Raw genomic sequence first — 18087 nt, forward strand, 5'->3', positions numbered from 1 at the left:
GTCCACTTGATGCTGGCTCCAAAACTGAGTCACGTCCCATTTGCTCCATTGTTAAAATGTCCAGCTTAAGCCTAGATTAAAAACAAAACAAAAGTTTTGCCTTCATCGTTAACCAAGGTATGGTGGACAATGTTACCCATACTAGTGAGCTGTAAAATTAGAAATGCGTCTACTTTTGCTGGCAGGTTGCTTGACCTCTGCTGATTCCTGAACTCAACCAGCCTCAACCATGTTTGTGTTGTTTAGGGCTGCCACAAACGATTATTTTGATAGTCGACTAGTCACCGATTATTTTTGCGATTAGTCGACTAATCAGATCATCATCCATTGGACGTAAAACGTACAGCTTATTGCACCAGCAGCATCTGCTCTTATATAACTATCATTAGCTTACAGCTTTAAGTGTTTAAGGTATGTGCTAACTAAAAATAAAGACAAGATGATAGTTTGTTTCAGTGAAGTTTAATAAACTCCTTGCTATCTAAAATATAACAGGACACCGGAGTAGATTCTCCAGCATCTCACACTTCTGATAATCAGTTGTCTGCTTGACGTTTATTCAGCTGTGTAAAAACTAGAACTTTAATCTCAGCCAAACAGATTTACTCAGGAACAAATAAAATACTAAAAGAAAAAAAAAGCCAGCCAAACAATAACATTTTAAGTTATCTAAGTGACTCATATGTTTAACCTGAGTAGCGAAAGACGGCGGTGGGTTTGAAAACGATTTGCCGGGAGTCCGGTGTTCTCACGGCTCTAGTTAGCCTAGCCCCCGGCTAGCTATCGAGCTAGTGGGTAACAGACGTCTCCGAAAACGTCGGAGCGCTTTTGAAAATATGCGGTGTCTTGATAAACTGAGCAGATATTTGAGGTTTCCACAGCTACATTCCCGCCTGAAAATATGTTAAACGTTTATTTTGTGACCCAGAAAGAATAATAAGAGTAATATTAAAACTAACTAGCTGCCGCCATTGTTGGAAACTGAGCTGGGCCGCGCTATGAATTCTGGGACACAGCTTCTTCTTCGGGGTTTAACGGCAGCTGGCATCCTTGTACATGCAGTGCTGCCATCTTCTCTTTCAATCCGTTATTACACTCTTAAATCCTACTACATATTCCTGCGTCTTTTGTGATCTTACAAAGCTTCAAACGACGCGTCGACTATTAAATCAGTCGTCGACGATTTTGATAGTCGACGTAATCGTGACTAGTCGACTAATCGTGGCAGCCCTAGTGTTGTTGGTGCCACTTGGCGGATTTTTAAAGAAAATTATCTGATCAATAATATGGCCTGCTGTGTGGTGCGGAGTTTCTTGCCCAAAAAGTTAATGATTCAGTTTTAGTGAGTGAAATCCTACGTAGCATTAATTAGCAGGTTTACAACCTGATGCACCTTGCTAAGCTTGCTAGCATTAACTAATAACTTAGCACTTAGAACTCCCTTCCAGATATGGTTATATGGATCTACAAAATCCCCCCGCACAGCACAGCAGAAGGTAAAATGCTAACGTTGAGGTTTCAAGCTACGGAGTCTAAAACCCAAGTGATGATATTGTGGCTACATCCATCTTTGATATACAGTTTTTTTGCTTAGACTCTACAAAAGAACAGTATTAGTGAATGGCTGAGTGTGACTTGCAGTGTAAAATGATTTGAGTCATCAAGATAACTAGAAAGGTAGTGGGTATCAACCGACTTTCAACTGCTGGAAGTTACCTTATTTGTCAGCCAACTGGCTGCATGACGGTAATTCTGAAACCACAGTATACAGCCAACGTGACTGCATCACAACAAAAGGTAGCACAAACTCATACCGACTCCAGGCCCATAACTTATTAAGAATCTGCCATGAGATTTAGGACGCTATATTCGCCATGCAAAGTAGCCAAAATCCAGGTTTGTTTGCTTCTTGCCAGAGTTTCTATACACTCCTGTGTACCCTGTGAAGTGCTGCTTGTGCAGAAACTTCCACAGCAAACAGGAAACTGCATAATAGTATGCTACCACAGGTTTTTTTCCTCTCACAACCATCTGTAGAGAATTACTCTGTTACCTGAAAATATCACCAAATCTTTTTAGCAGCAGCTTAATCCTGGCTCGCGTCACTGCCAAAAACACACAGCACAGGGTCAGCTAGTTTCAAGGTGGTAGAGGAGAACCACACGGAATTCATCCCATAAAAGAAAGTGCGGCCAGCAGTCCACTAAGTACCGGCACAGAGCAAAAAGATTTACATTTGCAAAAGGACATACATTTTTTCTGGCAGTAGCACAGTAGCCATATTATACACATGGCAGGCGCCTTTTAGATTCTGGCATGATACCTAATTGCAAAAGCACGGAGAGTTGACTTTAATGCAGAAGATCATTTACAGGCAATGTTTGTGGAATGCATACCTGTAGATCCCGTCAGATATCAAAAAAAAAAAAAAGGTGAAATGAAACAGTTGGGCAGTGTGAGGGGGTGGAAGGCTGTCAGGCCACATCCGCTCCTCAGGCACAGCTGAAACTGCCTGAGCACAGCGCTGAAACCTTCTCTAAGTGAGATAATTAATCAGCGCTTTAGGTTTAGTTCTACTGATATTTTTGCTCCTCGGGTCTACAGTACTGAAAGAGAAAATCTCACTGCTGTAATATGAAATCAGGGACATTTACACAAATATCTCCACTGCTACTAAATCTAACTACAGTTTTTTTAAGATATGCATATATATTAATAGTAAGCATATTTGAGGCCACTTTCCATTTCCATTGTTCTACATTTACGGAAACAAAACTACTTTTGACTCCACCATCTTTTAGCCAGACCTGCTATTACAAATTTGAAGTTATGGTCATAAAATAGTTATAAAGCAGGTCCACCCTACCTGACATACATTCACCTATATTGAATTGGTTACAGCATATGACTGCATCAATAGATAGAAAGTAAAATTACTGTTAAATTGTTCTGCATCCTTTGGGTTAAAATGACTGTGACCTAAAGACTGTGACCACATGTGGTTTCAAATTCTGTGGAAAAAGTGTCACGCCTGATTTCCTGTAATGTCACTTAAGTGTCCGGCACAGCTCATTGGCAAATCAACACATGAGGGAAGTGGAGTAGGTCAAAATTAGCACCACGTTATGCATGTGCAAGCACAGCAAACACGCTTGAAGCACACCACTGTCTGTGCAGTTGTTTTGATGCAGTGAAAGCAAGGACGCTCGTGTTGCCATCTGAGGTCAGGGATTTGCATCTTAGATCAGGCCAACCTGTGAGCCGGAAGGGCTACGATTTCAATCAACGTGAGAATTTCAAGTTTTATCGTGACAATGTCGCTCTCGAATCTGCTGCTCCTCCTGGGTTTAACTAAAGGTAAACTCATCAAATAAGAAAACAAAACACACCATTCGGCTTCCTACATAAGCTTTTGAGCTTGCTGTGTCTGTACTCGAGCTGCTGTCTTACATTACTATCACAATCTTTGTTGTTGCACTGTGAACCAACAGCACAAAGGGAGCGCTACTTTGCAGATGCCTCTGAGAAGCTTGTTTATCTGCGTGCCTTAATAACATAACATGAAAATAGCTGTGAACTCCTTATAGGTGAGAAGGCCAGCAGGTGGGATTTAAGGTTCCACAGCTCCATCAGCACTGGTGTTTTTTTGTTTTTAACAGTGGCTGTAAATCACCCCATATGGTCAAGGCACAGTGGCAGGGCTCCACACAATGGCCACATAAACACCTCAGCATAATTACACAAGCACGCAAACACACACACTCTCTCTCACACACACTCACACTCATATACAGAGCATCAACAGTGAAAATGGTGCACACTGTATTACATAATTGATACTCCTCTAACAGCCAGTAGCTCCATTTGTCCACTTACAAACCCCCCAAGAGGACACAGTGTCCATTTAAGACACCAAACTATATATAAACACACAGACACATTCACTTCAGTCACGCATGCACATGCTCACACACACAGGTTGTTTCTGGATTTATGAGCAGCATGACAGCCGTACATACCTCACTTTGTGGTCCTCTTCGGTCTCTTTCTATGTGTTCCTCAGCTCTCCACCTCTCTTTACATCCTTCGCTCTCTTTCTACCACAGACACACACACACACATACACACACACAGACAGTGTGTTTGAATCTGACAGATTTCTCTCAGCTCAGTACTCTCCACCCTCTCTCTCTATTTCTCAGGGACACACACACACACACAAACTCGCTCACTCAAAAAACAGCCCTCCCTCTCTCCCGCCTTTCTTTCTTCCTTCCCTCTCCTGCCAAATAGCCTCTCCTCTCGCTCACTCACTCGCGCCAGAGCTGCCTCTCTCCTCCCCACTCTCCCTCTCCGCCATGCGAAGCAGCGCAAAAAGCCACGCCCCCGCGCTCTCTCCTCTCCTCTGGGCGGCTATAAATACCGCTGCTGCTATGAATATACCGTCTTTCTCCCTCAGCATCCCTCGCTCCTGCTCTCTCCCCCCTGCATCCATCCTTCCCCCTCACCTACACTGCACCACCCTTCAACCCCCACCAATCTTTTTCTAAATGTTTCCTAATGACCTTGTATTATTTTCCCTTGCAGCACACGACAGCATCCTTTTACCCCCCCCCCCCCACACACACACACACACACCTTACTGTCATGCAAGATGCAACCGTCGACACACAAAAACACAAAAAGGGCCACAGGATCACATAAAAGGCAACCACAGACAGGAGCGATTGGTACTACCAGTCTCTTTTGCTTCCTGTCTATCGTGTCGGATGTGGTGCGTATTCCCCCCCTCCTCCTCACAGCTCAGAAAAACACGCTCGGATCGAGAGACGCGCACCGACAGCAGATCGCACCGTACTCCGCTGCACAAATTAATTCTACCTTCATCACTAATAGCATTAACACCTGCTCGATGATGAGTCAATCTGCATGTAGCCATGATTAATGGACACCCCTGTAAGAATGCAATAAGTCCCCATGAAATCCATTATGTTAGATGAGTAAACGAGCGGGATACTCTGCACATTTCTTCCACGCGTTCCAGCTTTTATCTGATGAATGCAGGAGGATGAATGCAGTGTAGTAATAATATGACATGGATAAATGATGCTCCTGCACCTGCAGAAGTTGACTGATTTAAAAATAAATAAAAATAAAATAAAACCAGAGAATGGATCTTATACTTTCAGTACAGTAGGTATCATGAACGCTGAGCAACATCCTGTCTCTGCTCTTCCTCACTGGCAGCAATAATGTTGGGGAATGAGGTTACTAACATCTGGAGCAAGCGCGTTATGTGCACCAAGGGTGCACTTAAACAGAATCAAATCTTCGCCTGCAGGCTGTATAGTATGTCACGGACGTAATTAATCCTCCACCACCAGCACCACCACTGCTGATGTGCTACAACTTCAAATGAAACCTACCAACAACAACAAAAAAAGAAAGAAAGAAAAGGAAATGTGAGGAGCACACAGACAAAGAATCCCTTCTGACTGAAAAGGCTGTAGATCATACACATCCTGCCTCATTATTGATACCAGCAGATAAAGGAAACCACAGGGTGTCTATGCAATGCCATATAAGGTAACCCCTCATCTTATGTTGCTTCTCTGAGTGCTGTGTAGCACTTTTGATAGATGCCTGTGAGATAAGTGTCAAAATTGCTGCTAGAATAACAGAAAAGTAACCTTCACCAGCACATAAAGATGTGACTGTAAATGTAAAAAAAAAAAATTTAAAAATGCTCTCGCGCCTTGTAATTAGCATTTCAATTTTGGCTGTTTGAAATCAACACAGTGCTGACGACTGAAATGAAGAGAAATGACAGGAAAGACTCAGACGTGATGGGCAGTGTGAACAGCTTTATTTCCATTAATTGTAAGGGAGCTGATAATGTTTTGCCCCAAACTGTTTGGTGCACAGTATGCAATTATGAGTCACCAGCTCAGAGTCAGCGTGACAGCATGAGTGTGAGTGTGGAGGTTTATGTGTGAGATTGTGCTGCGGAGGGTCAAAACCGAGCATAGGGTTAGTTCAGGCGGGCCACGGAAATCAAGCTCAGCTGAGACCCTTCTACACAGTTAATTGACAAATGTCAAATAGGGCACGCTATTTAAGCCGGTTCAGTCTGCCCACGGTTACTGTGCATCTACAAGCCGCTTTGGAACCCACCTCCACTCCTGCCTCTCTTATTTTAATGCCATGTCTGACTCAATTAGTGTCATATCCGTTGTCCTTAATGCCTGCTCTGTTCTTGCTGCTGGCCTCCCACCTTTGGCTTTCCATACTCATGTATGGCGGGGAGTTTCCAGAGTATAAGTTACAGTGGATTTGAAATCATCTTTTGTCTATAACAGTCCTGATGGATCTGTATTTACATTTTGAGAGGATGTAGCAATGCAGCTGCATTTTTTTAAAACTGTTTCCTCAATCCCTGGGTCAGTGCCAGGGCTGCTTGCAGGTCCTGTTTCGTGTGTGCATGAGTCTTTAGAGAGTGCGTCAGGGCTTTGTGCAACTCCCCGGGGGCGACCAGGTTGAGTCTCAGCATCGAGTGGACCAGCTGGGAGCGAGCGTTGCCGATGAAAGAGTGTGACAGGAAGGATGCGAGCCCTCCTCCTCCTTTCATGGTGTAGAGAGGGACTCTGACCATTCCCAGGACCTGGAGTCAGGCAGAGAAAGAAGGTGGTGAGGATCAGAGCATGAGATCAGGTAAATCGCTGCAATCAGTCACTCTGGAAGGACACATTACCTCCAAACCGTGATCTGCTGCAGTGGATGCAGCTGCCCTCTCCACCTCCCTAATCTGCTCTTCATCCATCTTCTTCACGTAAAAGTGAGTGATAAGACGTGAAGAGGAGGAGGGGGAGGAAGGAGGTGCATAGCAAGAATCCACATGATCTTCAACAGAGATTGGCAAAGCCAGGCCTAGCTCTTCTGACAATTCCCTGCTAAGCCCCGACTCAAGGGTCTCCTCCGAAGGGTTAACGAGCCTGAAGTGTGAGAATCAAAGGTCAGCAACAGATGTGAAAGTAGATAAACGATGTCAGAGGCACTGCTCTCCTGACAATAAATCACACTAATTGAAAGGCTAATTCAATTTAAAGCCCTAAGTTAGTTTGTCCAGGTGATGGTGCTGATCACTTCTCCTTCAAGTCACTAGATTTCGAGTCTCATCTTAGAAAATGTGCAAAAAAAATATAGTAACAAAAGCTCAACCTGAGCTGTTACAATAACAATATACCGGACATAATGGACGAAATGCACAGAGGCTAAAGATACAGTTTCACTGTGTTTGACAGTGCGCAAAAATAAAAACATTTGCCAAAGTGATCAGAGTGACGTTTGTATCCAGAAGAGCACAAGTACAGCAAAAGGAAAGCAAAAGGTAACAGCTAGCGGGATGTTAAATGCCTAAAAGCAAATCGCTTTGGATATCAGCCAACAACCGTTTTATACGGAACACTTGCTTATCAACAGCTCCGTGTGATTCTAACATATCAAGTTTGTCACGTTTTCTTTTTTTATATATATTTCAGAGCAATTTATAGGCTTCTATAAAAATCTCTGAAGGAGTTTAGGTGTGTTTTGTACTGTTGCCATAGTGTCAAAGCATTGGTCAACATCCAGATGCACATTTCCATTATCATTAGGAGAACACCGACAACTAAGAGCAGCTCTTTAGAGAGGTTCTTAACCCTCATAAATGTCACTGGAAGAGACAGAAAAGGCCACTTGCTGTCGTGCAATTAACTGAAGTGACCGCTGCTTTTACATGTATCGTGTCTCAGCAGGTCACTCTCTAACAAAGCTGTGTGGACAGAACTGTGACTGGGCACAGTTGGGAGTCCTTTTTAACACGTTTATTATCATTATTGGTATCATTATCAATCTTTGTTACGCTTACTGAGTATTTTCTGCTGTGGTGCTTGGATTCTTTTGTTTTTTTTTCCATAGAACATGAGTGATAACTCATGCACAGCTTAATTGTGGCCCCACAATTAATAATAGGTTAAAATGGTGCTATTATGCATGTCCATATTAACAGGGCTAAAGATTTAAATAATGAGGAAAATGTGAGTTAAGGCAATCCTCATGAGCCAACAGTTCAGGCTTCAGTGTTTGGGTCACAGAGCGGGAACAGCCCCACCCACATACCGTTAACAACATCTCTTCTTGAGGGGCAGCCAATCAGAAGAAAGTTGTCTGAAAGGGAAAGTGAACTTAAAGGGACAGTAGCTAAAAGTGTGGCTACATACAGTGGGGCAAAAAAGTATTTAGTCAGCCACCGATTGTGCAAGTTCCCCCACTTAAAATGATGACAGAGGTCAGTAATTTGCACCAGAGGTACACTTCAACTGTGAGAGACAGAATGTGAAAAAAAAATCCATGAATCCACATGGTAGGATTTGTAAAGAATTTATTCGTAAATCAGGGTGGAAAATAAGTATTTGGTCACCTCAAACAAGGAAAATCTCTGGCTCTCACAGACCTGTAACGTCTTCTGTAAGAAGCTTTTCTGTCCCCCACTCGTTACCTGTATGAATGGCACCTGTTTGAACTCATCATCTGTATAAAAGACACCTGTCCACAGCCTCAAACAGTCAGACTCCAAACTCCGCCATGGCCAAGACCAAAGAGCTTTCGAAGGACACCAGGAAAAGTATTGTAGACCTGCACCAGACTGGGAAGAGTGAATCTACAATAGGCAAGCAGCTTGGTGTGAAAAAATCAACTGTGGGAGCAATCATCAGAAAATGGAAGACATACAAGACCACTGATAATCTCCCTCGATCTGGGGCTCCACGCAAGATCTCATCCCGTGGGGTCAAAATGATCATGAGAACGGTGAGCAAAGATCCCAGAACCACACGGGGGGACCTGGTGAATGACCTGCAGAGAGCTGGGACCAAAGTAACAAAGGTCACCATCAGTAACACACTACAACGGCAGGGAATCAAATCCCGCAGTGCCAGACGTGTTCCGCTGCTGAAGCCAGTGCATGTCCAGGCCCGTCTGAAGTTTGCCAGAGAGCACATGGATGATACAGCAGAGGATTGGGAGAATGTCATGTGGTCAGATGAAACCAAAGTAGAACTTTTTGGTATAAACTCAACTCGTCGTGTTTGGAGGAAGAAGAATACTGAGTTGCATCCCAAGAACACCATACCTACTGTGAAGCATGGGGGTGGAAACATCATGCTATGGGGCTGTTTTTCTGCCAAGGGGACAGGACGACTGATCCGTGTTAAGGACAGAATGAATGGGGCCATGTATCGTGAGATTTTGAGCCAAAACCTCCTTCCATCAGTGAGAACTTTGAAGATGAAACGAGGCTGGGTCTTCCAACATGACAATGATCCAAAACACACCGCCCGGGCAACAAAGGAGTGGCTCCGTAAGAAGCATTCGAAAGTCCTGGAGTGGCCTAGCCAGTCTCCAGACCTCAACCCCATAGAAAATCTGTGGCGGGAGTTGAAAGTCCGTGTTGCTCGGCAACAGCCCCAAAACATCACTGCTCTCGAGAAGATCTGCATGGAGGAATGGGCCAAAATACCAGCTACTGTGTGTGCAAACCTGGTAAAGACCTATAGTAAACGTTTGACCTCTGTTATTGCCAACAAAGGTTATGTTACAAAGTATTGGGTTGTATTTTTGTTATTGACCAAATACTTATTTTCCACCCTGATTTACGAATAAATTCTTTACAAATCCTACCATGTGGATTCATGGATTTTTTTTTCACATTCTGTCTCTCACAGTTGAAGTGTACCTCTGGTGCAAATTACTGACCTCTGTCATCATTTTAGGTGGGGGAACTTGCACAATCGGTGGCTGACTAAATACTATTTTGCCCCACTGTAGAGGCTCAGTATAAGATGAATGACTATTTTGAATTGTGAATCATGCAAAGCTACAATAGTAGATCAAATCAGTTAAAAAAAACTAAAATGGAAATAAGCAGTAGAGGGCCCCTTTGATGATGCGAGACGAGTGTAGTGCAGAATGAGCTGTGGTTCAAATAAACTCAAACTTTTTTTTTCCAGTTTGAGATGATTTTGCTTCCAACTTGGCACTGCTGCAGAGGGCAGTGACCCAGATGCTGTCTACAACAAATATATGGCTAAAAGTAACCATGAAATGTAGTGACACACTGTGTCAATACACAGACTTCAAAGAGCTCAGAAATTAAAAAACTTTTTTTTTTTTTTTAGAGAAACGTATAACCACATTTCAATAGAACAGCCATCTGTGGCACAACCTGCTCTAATGTAATTCTGGTATAACCTCAAACTCAAAATCAGCCAATAACTATTTGTTTGACTGGTCTAAGGCATAAGAAAGCCAAAGAAACTCAAACTCTCACTCAATTTATCCAGGCATGTAGAATCAGTCACAGTGCCAACAGACTGATGATTTGAAGATATTAGTTTAGCATTCATAAGCAAAAAAAACCCAAAACAAAAACATTTTGTCGCAAATAAAATGTAAATTTCTCATTTGAGCTGACGATGGCCACTGATACAAAGTGAACAGACTGCCTCCAAAAGGGCGACATGAATGTTTGTTCCAAATTGCAAATCGGAATTACCGTAACACCTTCAAGTCTGAGACCATGGTCCTGAACTGCAAAAGGGTGGAACACTCAGGGATGAGTTGTTGCCCTAAGTATATCAGGATCTAGTTTACAAGCGAGGGTGAGTGAAGCAGCAGACTGGCAGATGGATTTCTGTGGCGTCTGCAGTCATACAGATGCTGTACAGGTATTCTGTGATAAAGAAAGAGCTGAGTGTGAAAGGAAAAGTGTGAGTTTACTGGTTGATCTACGCTTCTGCTCTCACTTATGACCACAAGTTCTGGGTGGAGGCAGCGGAAATGAGCTTCCTTCAAAGGTTGATCCCTTGGCCAAAGAGTTTGAGGAACTTGGACATTTAGGACGCACTCAGAGTATAGCCTCTACTCCTACATATCAAAAGGAACCAGTTAAGGTGGTTTGGGCATGTCTTACTGACAGAAGATGCCAGGGCAGTCCCAGGACACAGATCATGTGTCCTGGCTGGCTTGGGAATGCCTCGGGGAATGCCTCGGAGTCCCTCCCAGATGAGAAGGAGGAACTGGCCGGGGAGAAAGAGAGGGGACTTGTGCTTAGACTGCTGCCCCTGTGACTCTGACAAAAAATGGATGGATGTGTATGAATGCCTGCACAAGTCTAACAGCTAACTTTAGTAGCAGACCAAATTTAATTCAATTCAATTCAATTCAATTTTATTTATATAGCGCCAAATCACAACAAAAGTCGCCTCAAGGCGCTTCATAGATACAGAGAAAAACCCAACAATCATATGACCCCCTATGAGCAAGCACTTTGGCGACAGTGGGAAGGAAAAACTCCCTTTTAACAGGAAGAAACCTCCGGCAGAACCAGGCTCAGGGAGGGGCGGCCATCTGCTGCGACCGGTTGGGGTGAGAGAAGGAAGACAGGATAAAGACATGCTGTGGAAGAGAGACAGAGGTTAATAACAGATATGATTCAATGCAGAGAGGTCTATTAATACATAGTGAGTGAGAAAGGTGACTGGAAAGGAAAAACTCAATGCATCATGGGAATCCCCCGGCAGCCTACATCTATTGCAGCATAACAAAGGGAGGATTCAGGGTCACCTGGTCCAGCCCTAACTATATGCTTTAGAAAAAAGGAAAGTTTTAAGCCTAATCTTAAAAGTAGAGATAGTGTCTGTCTCCCGAATCCAAACTGGAAGCTGGTTCCACAGAAGAGGGGCCTGAAAACTGAAGGCTCTCCCTCCCATTCTACTTTTAAATACTCTAGGAACAACAAGTAGGCCTGCAGAGCGAGAGCGGAGCGCTCTAATAGGGTGATATGGTACTACAAGGTCATTAAGATAAGATGGGGCCTGATTATTTAAGACCTTGTATGTGAGGAGCAGGATTTTGAATTCAATTCTGGATTTAACAGGAAGCCAATGAAGGGAAGCCAAAACAGGAGAAATATGCTCTCTCTTTCTAGTCCCTGTCAGGACTCTTGCTGCAGCATTTTGGATTAGCTGAAGGCTTTTCAGTGAGTTTTTTGGACATCCTGATAATAATGAGTTACAGTAGTCCAGCCTGGAAGTAATAAATGCATGAACTAGTTTTTCAGCGTCACTCTGAGACAGGATATTTCTAATTTTAGAGATGTTGCGCAAATGGAAGAAAGCAGTCTTACATATTTGTTTAATATGTGCGTTGAAGGACATGTCCTGGTCAAAAATGACTCCAAGGTTCCTCACCGCGTTACTGGAGGCCAAGGTAATGCCATCCAGAGTAAGAATCTGATTAGATACCATATTTCTAAGATTTTCAGGGCCGAGTACAATAACCTCAGTTTTATCTGAATTAAGAAGCAGAAAGTTAGCGGCCATCCAGGTCTTTATGTCTTTAAGACATTCCTGCAGTTTAACTAATTGGTGTGTGTTATCTGGCTTCATGGACAGATAGAGCTGGGTGTCATCTGCATAGCAGTGAAAATGTATGCTATGTCTTCTAATGATACTGCCTAAGGGAAGCATGTATAATGTAAACAGAATTGGTCCTAGCACTGAACCCTGTGGAACTCCATAATTAACCTCAGTGTGTGAAGAGGACTCTCCATTTACATGCACGAATTGGAGTCTATTAGATAGATATGATACAAACCACTGCAGCGCAGTACTTGTAATACCTACAGCATGTTCTAATCGCTCTAATAGGATATTATGATCAACAGTATCGAACGCTGCACTGAGGTCTAGCAGGACAAGCACAGAGATGAGTCCACTGTCAGAGGCCATAAGAAGATCATTTGTAACCTTCACTAAAGCTGTTTCTGTGCTGTGCTGAGCTCTGAAACCTGACTGAAACTCTTCAAATAAACCATTCCTCTGCAGATGATCTGTTAGCTGTTTGACAACTACTCTTTCAAGGATTTTTGATATGAAAGGAAGGTTGGAGATTGGCCTATAATTAGCTAAGACTGCTGGGTCTAGAGATGGCTTTTTGAGTAAAGGTTTAACTACAGCCAGCTTGAAGGCCTGTGGTACATAGCCGATCATTAGAGATAGGTTGATCATATTTAAGATCGAAGAATTAATTAATGGCAGGACTTCTTTGAGCAGTTTTGTAGGAATGGGGTCTAAAAGACACGTTGATGGTTTGGAGGAAGTAATTATTGAAGTTAACTCAGAAAGATCAATTGGAGAAAAAGAGTCTAACTTAATATCAATGGTACTAAGAGTAGCTGTAGATAATATTACATCTGTGGGATGATTATTGGTAATTTTTTCTCTAATGATAAAAATTTTATTTGTGAAGAAGTTCATGAAGTCATTACTAGTTAACGTTAAAGGGATGGTTGGCTCAAAAGAGCTCTGACTTTTTGTCAGCCTGGCTACAGTGCTGAAGAGAAACCTAGGGTTGTTCTTATTTTCTTCAATCAGTGATGAATAGTAAGATGTTCTGGCTTTGCGGAGGGCTTTCTTATAAAGCAGCAAACTATTTCTCCAGGCTAAATGATGATCCTCTAGATTTGTGACACGCCATTTCCTCTCCAGATTACGAGTCATCTGCTTTAGGGTACGTGTTTCAGAATTATACCACGGAGTCAGGTACTTCTGATTTGAGGCCTTAGTTTTCACAGGAGCTACAGTATCCAGAGTCGTACGTAGTGAGGAGGTGAAATTATTAACAAGATAATCGACCTCTGTTGGGGTAGCGTTCAGATAGCTGCTTTGCTCTGTGTTGGTACAGGGCATTGGAGATGATAACAGTGGGTGGATTATATTCTTAAACTTAGTTACAGTGCTTTCAGAAAGACATCTACTTTGATAAAGTCTACTCTTCACCGCTGTGTAATCAATTATTGTAAAAGTAAATGTTATCAGGAAATGATCAGACAGGAGAGGGTTTTCAGGAAACACTGTTAAATGTTCAGGTTCGATGCCATATGTTAAAACAAGATCTAGAGTGTGATTAAAGTGGTGGGTGGGTTCTTTTACATTTTGAGAGAAACCAATTGAGTCTAATAACAGATTAAATGCCATGTTGAGGCTGTCATTTTTAGCATCTACATGGATGTTAAAATCACCCACAATAATTATTTTATCTGAGCTCAGAACTAAATTAGATATAAAGTCTGAGAAATCAGACAGAAACTCTGTGTAAGGCCCAGGTGGACGATAGATGATAACAAGTAAGACTGGTTTCTGAGTTTCACAGCTGGGGTGGACAATGTTAAGCATCAGGCTTTCAAATGAATTAAAAGTCTGTCTTGGTCTTTCATTAATTAATAGGCTGGTGTGAAAAATTGCTGCCACACCGCCCCCTCGGCCTGTGCTTCGAGATTTCTGGTAGTTAGAATGGCTCGGGGGTGTTGATTCATTTAAACTAACATAATCATCCTGCTGCAACCAGGTTTCTGTAAGGCAGAGTAAATCAATTTGTTGATCAATTATTAAGTCATGTACTAACAGAGACTTGGAGGAGAGAGACCTAATATTTAATAATCCACATTTCACTGTTTTACTCTTTGGTTCAGATGTGGATACTGTATTGTTCTTTCTTTGTGATTGTTTATGTTTAAGTTGTTTGTTGCTGGTTTTTAGTTTGTTTTTTGTCTTTTTGGAAGCTGACACAGTCTCTATGGAGATGGGTTTTTGGGGGGGTAGCAGGAGGAGAGAAGCTGCAGAGAAGCGTGTAAGACTGCAACTCTGCTTCCTGGTCCCAACTCTGGATAGTCATATTTTGGGGGGTTTAATAAATTTGTCCATATTTCTAGAAATGAGAGCTGCTCCATCCAAAGTGGGATGGATGCCGTCTCTCCTAACAAGACCAGGTTTCCTCCAGAAGGTTTGCCAATTATCTATGAAGCCCACATCGTTTACACAACTAACTAGTGTTTTGGATGTTTAATGTTGCCAGGCAGTACACGTTTTTGAAAGATTTCTTCATACACCACCTGCAGCAGTATATTAAAAACAGAGGCTACACAATTCATATGTAGTTGTATCAATAGAGCTGCCACTGTTGCTATTTGCTGACGTAGTTTTCTCTTGTTTTGCATATGTCTCTATCATTTTTCAGCCCTGTCTCTTTGCCTCCTCGTTATATAATTTCACTGTGCTGGCAAATGAAATGCCAGAGATCCTGGCAGCGACTACAGTAAATCACAAAGGCACAAGTGATTCATTTAGCAGAATACTAATTAAGCAGTATGTGACAATCTCAATCTTTACAAATAGGGGTTTAAGGCAAGATAAGTCGCTTTAAACAAGAAGCCGTCAGGCACATTTTATCATCGCCAATCCTTGCAGGACGAGGATTGTAGCATCAGTGTTTGAATGTTTGTTCTGAGCTGTAAAGGGTTTCTTTTTTCTTTCTTCTGTGAAGAACAAGAAGGCTTTACAAACCAAAAGCTAAAATGTACCTATGTTTGCAAGGAGCAAAAGCAGCACCAGGAAAGACTCACCCGCCAGGGAAACCCAGCAGACCGTCAAAGCGCATCTGCATCTGTGGAAGTGACACACAGAAATATGCCTGTTCACTCAAAGAGGCAGACATGTAAAGGTGTGTGTGTGTTAGAGTAGCTCAAATGACACACACACACACCTCACCAGTATGATATGTTTGATGGGAATTCTTCCAAACAGCTGAGCTTTCGTGTCAGCGTAGAGCATCACATGGCACGCATGCCTGCAGCCTGAGCATGCCAATGCCTCCGCCCTCGACAGCTGTCCACTCGCCATCTACAAGCATACACACAAACACAGTGCTAAATTATACAGTCACAGTTCAGTGCTTCCTGAACACACTGGCTGGATGCCCTCTTTTGCCATGTGCTACCAAAGTGACATCATCCTATTATAGCTGCTCTTTTTGGTCATTTGTTCTCCCTCATATGCTGAGCCAACAGACCTTAATGAAACCTACTGATTAGCTGGAAGGCCTGTGGGCTTGTATGCAGAAAAAAAAACACAACAGATCTGAGTGACTTGCATTGGGAAAGCTTTAGCTCCCTCTACTGGGGTGGAGCAAACTGTCGAGTGAGATAATCCCTGTTCCATAGTGAACTTTTCCTCAAAATTTGGAATATGATTATGAATTTTGACACAGTTGCCTTTCATTCAGTATCATAACCAAGTCAGCACAGAAACGGCAAGTCTATTTTATGAGGATATGGAGGAGTATGTGAGACTCAGAAGAAGAAAGACAAATGAGCTGGGATTGATCAGAGATGTGTGTGAGACTTGCTGAAAACTACAACAAATGGTTGCAGGCTGTTCCAGCAAAAAGGAATCACAACTGACTATTAGCATTGGGGAGGGAATTAATTTAGACCTTGGTGGTTTTCATTTTTATGAAATTATTTTGTTTCTGTGTGCAAAGTAAAACAATGTAAGCATACAAAATAAAACAATTAATCTGTATTTCCTCAGATCTCAGATTAATGTATTCTTTGGTCAGCTTTTTAAAATTCTTTATAGTTCATTAAAATTGAAAGAGGCTGTCATTTAAAAATGGACTAAAGATGCTTTGCTCAAAGTCAGTTATTTAATTTTGATTTTTTTTTTTTTCAGTTTCAGTCTTTTATACTTTAGGCTCTAACTGGAAAAATTATGCTAAATCCTCAGCAGCCAGGGTTAGTGTTGTATATTAGCAAACCATATGGGCCTTACGGGCACCACCGACTGGAGACCCACTACAGAGAAGATCCAATTAAGACTCAGTGAGTCAGAATATTGTTTAGTGAAAACCAACAATGAACAGCATTAAAACACGCTCTAAAATCAAGGTTTTTATGATTGAAGTATGACTGCCACCTTCTGACAGTGGTAGAACATTACATCCAAACAGCTGGCACTAAAAATAAGGTGAAATATACATTTCAGACCAAAAAAACCCAAAAACCGTCACATTGGCCATAACATTTTTAGATATTTTTTAACTTTATATCCAGTTAAATATTGGAAACTCATGCTCATTTCTAATTTTGATCGATTGCCTATCAAAATAAATCATGTCTGGCCTATGATGACATTTTGTGTGCTGAAGTGGCTGAAGGTGCAAACACAGACGTCTCTGCAACAGTGTATGAATAAAATACATCACCATGTAATCCAGAACTGAGAAAATGCTAATAACCCACAAATTTGTTTTGTGGAACTCTTTCCTTTGATCTGTCAAAACATATATATTTTGTCAAGTTTATTCCTTTTTTCAGTTTTCCTGCTCGAATTCAAATCCATTCTTTGCAGTTGTGCGCATGGATGTTTTAATGATCCGTAGATGGCTCAACAATCTGGTCCCCCAGATTCGTCCTTTTCACCGAGCGGTCGTCTCTATTGCCAGTATGACACACAGGTATCACTATCATCTTCAGACAACAATGAAATTATTTTTTATTAAAAAAATAAATAAATTATTTAATATTGACACGTGTATGCATTTGCACGAGCTGGAGATGGAAACCTTTTTTGTCGAGGTCTTTAATCTTGTCAAACTATATGACATACGACCACGCGGTGAAAAAGACGAATCTGCGGATCCAACATCTGAAACACGGAGAATGGAATATGTAAACAAATCCAACCAGTTAACAAAACAGTTAACCTGCAACACCGGCACTCTCCGCTCTGCGCTTACACTTCCCCATCGTTTAGCAAGCTAAAATGCGCGGTAAAGGCTGGGTAAGCATGGACGTTATAAACATGAGTATATTTCCCCAGCATTAAGTTAATAAGTGTGTGTTTCTATTTGTTTATTTAAGGAGATTGATGTCTTAACTAACATTCAAACACTGTTATCGTACAGTTTATAAATTATTTTCTTTATATTTTGACATAATAGCAACACGAAATAAAGGTTAGTGCCGCGTTTGGTCAAACAATATTACTTCTAATCAAAAATGAAGTAAACCCGCTTGTTTAATAAGTCACACGCATTTACCTCTGTTCTACATTAAATGCTGTCTCATTCTTCAGTCAGCAGTGCCTTTTCAAAACTTCTGGCTTTTCCGATGACGTTCTGGCCGTTGATTGGCTAAGCGAAGCATGTGGT

The 18087-nt window shown here is 42.0% G+C and overlaps 2 protein-coding genes across 2 annotated transcripts in view; both read right to left on the bottom strand.

Annotated features, from left to right (window-relative positions):
• LOC309696705 (SLIT-ROBO Rho GTPase-activating protein 3-like) overlaps nucleotides 1-4855 on the bottom strand; it is a 31950-nt gene extending 27095 nt beyond the window's left edge. The window contains exon 1 of the mRNA XM_082518052.1: nucleotides 4020-4855. The gene's annotated coding sequence lies outside the window, so the exon portion shown is untranslated. The remainder of the gene's footprint in view (nucleotides 1-4019) is intronic.
• Nucleotides 4856-5844: 989 nt separating this feature from the next.
• Nucleotides 5845-18058, bottom strand: LOC309696913 (U8 snoRNA-decapping enzyme). Its single transcript, XM_082518436.1, has 5 exons — nucleotides 17977-18058; nucleotides 15645-15776; nucleotides 15500-15540; nucleotides 6752-6992; nucleotides 5845-6661 (listed from the first exon to the last, which is right to left on the bottom strand). The coding sequence occupies exons 2-5, from the start codon at nucleotides 15774-15776 to the stop codon at nucleotides 6416-6418; spliced, it is 660 nt and encodes a 219-aa protein (XP_082374562.1). The 5' UTR covers nucleotides 17977-18058; the 3' UTR covers nucleotides 5845-6415.
• Nucleotides 18059-18087: the final 29 nt, after the last annotated feature.

Source organism: Aulonocara stuartgranti, assembly GCF_965226115.1.
Source record: "Aulonocara stuartgranti genome assembly, chromosome: 20".
NCBI classification, from domain to species: Eukaryota; Metazoa; Chordata; class Actinopteri; order Cichliformes; family Cichlidae; genus Aulonocara; species Aulonocara stuartgranti.

Bases quoted from the DNA above. Each gene is read 5' to 3' on its own strand.
- LOC309696913 (XM_082518436.1), bottom strand. From the start codon at position 15,776: ATGGCGAGTGGACAGCTGTCGAGGGCGGAGGCATTGGCATGCTCAGGC. The intron at 15,541-15,644 runs GTGAGGTGTGTG...TCACTTCCACAG, and splicing joins CCATCAAACATATCATACTG to ATGCAGATGCGCTTTGACGG. The intron at 6,993-15,499 runs GTGAGTCTTTCC...CTCACACTTCAG, and splicing joins CTGCTGGGTTTCCCTGGCGG to GCTCGTTAACCCTTCGGAGG.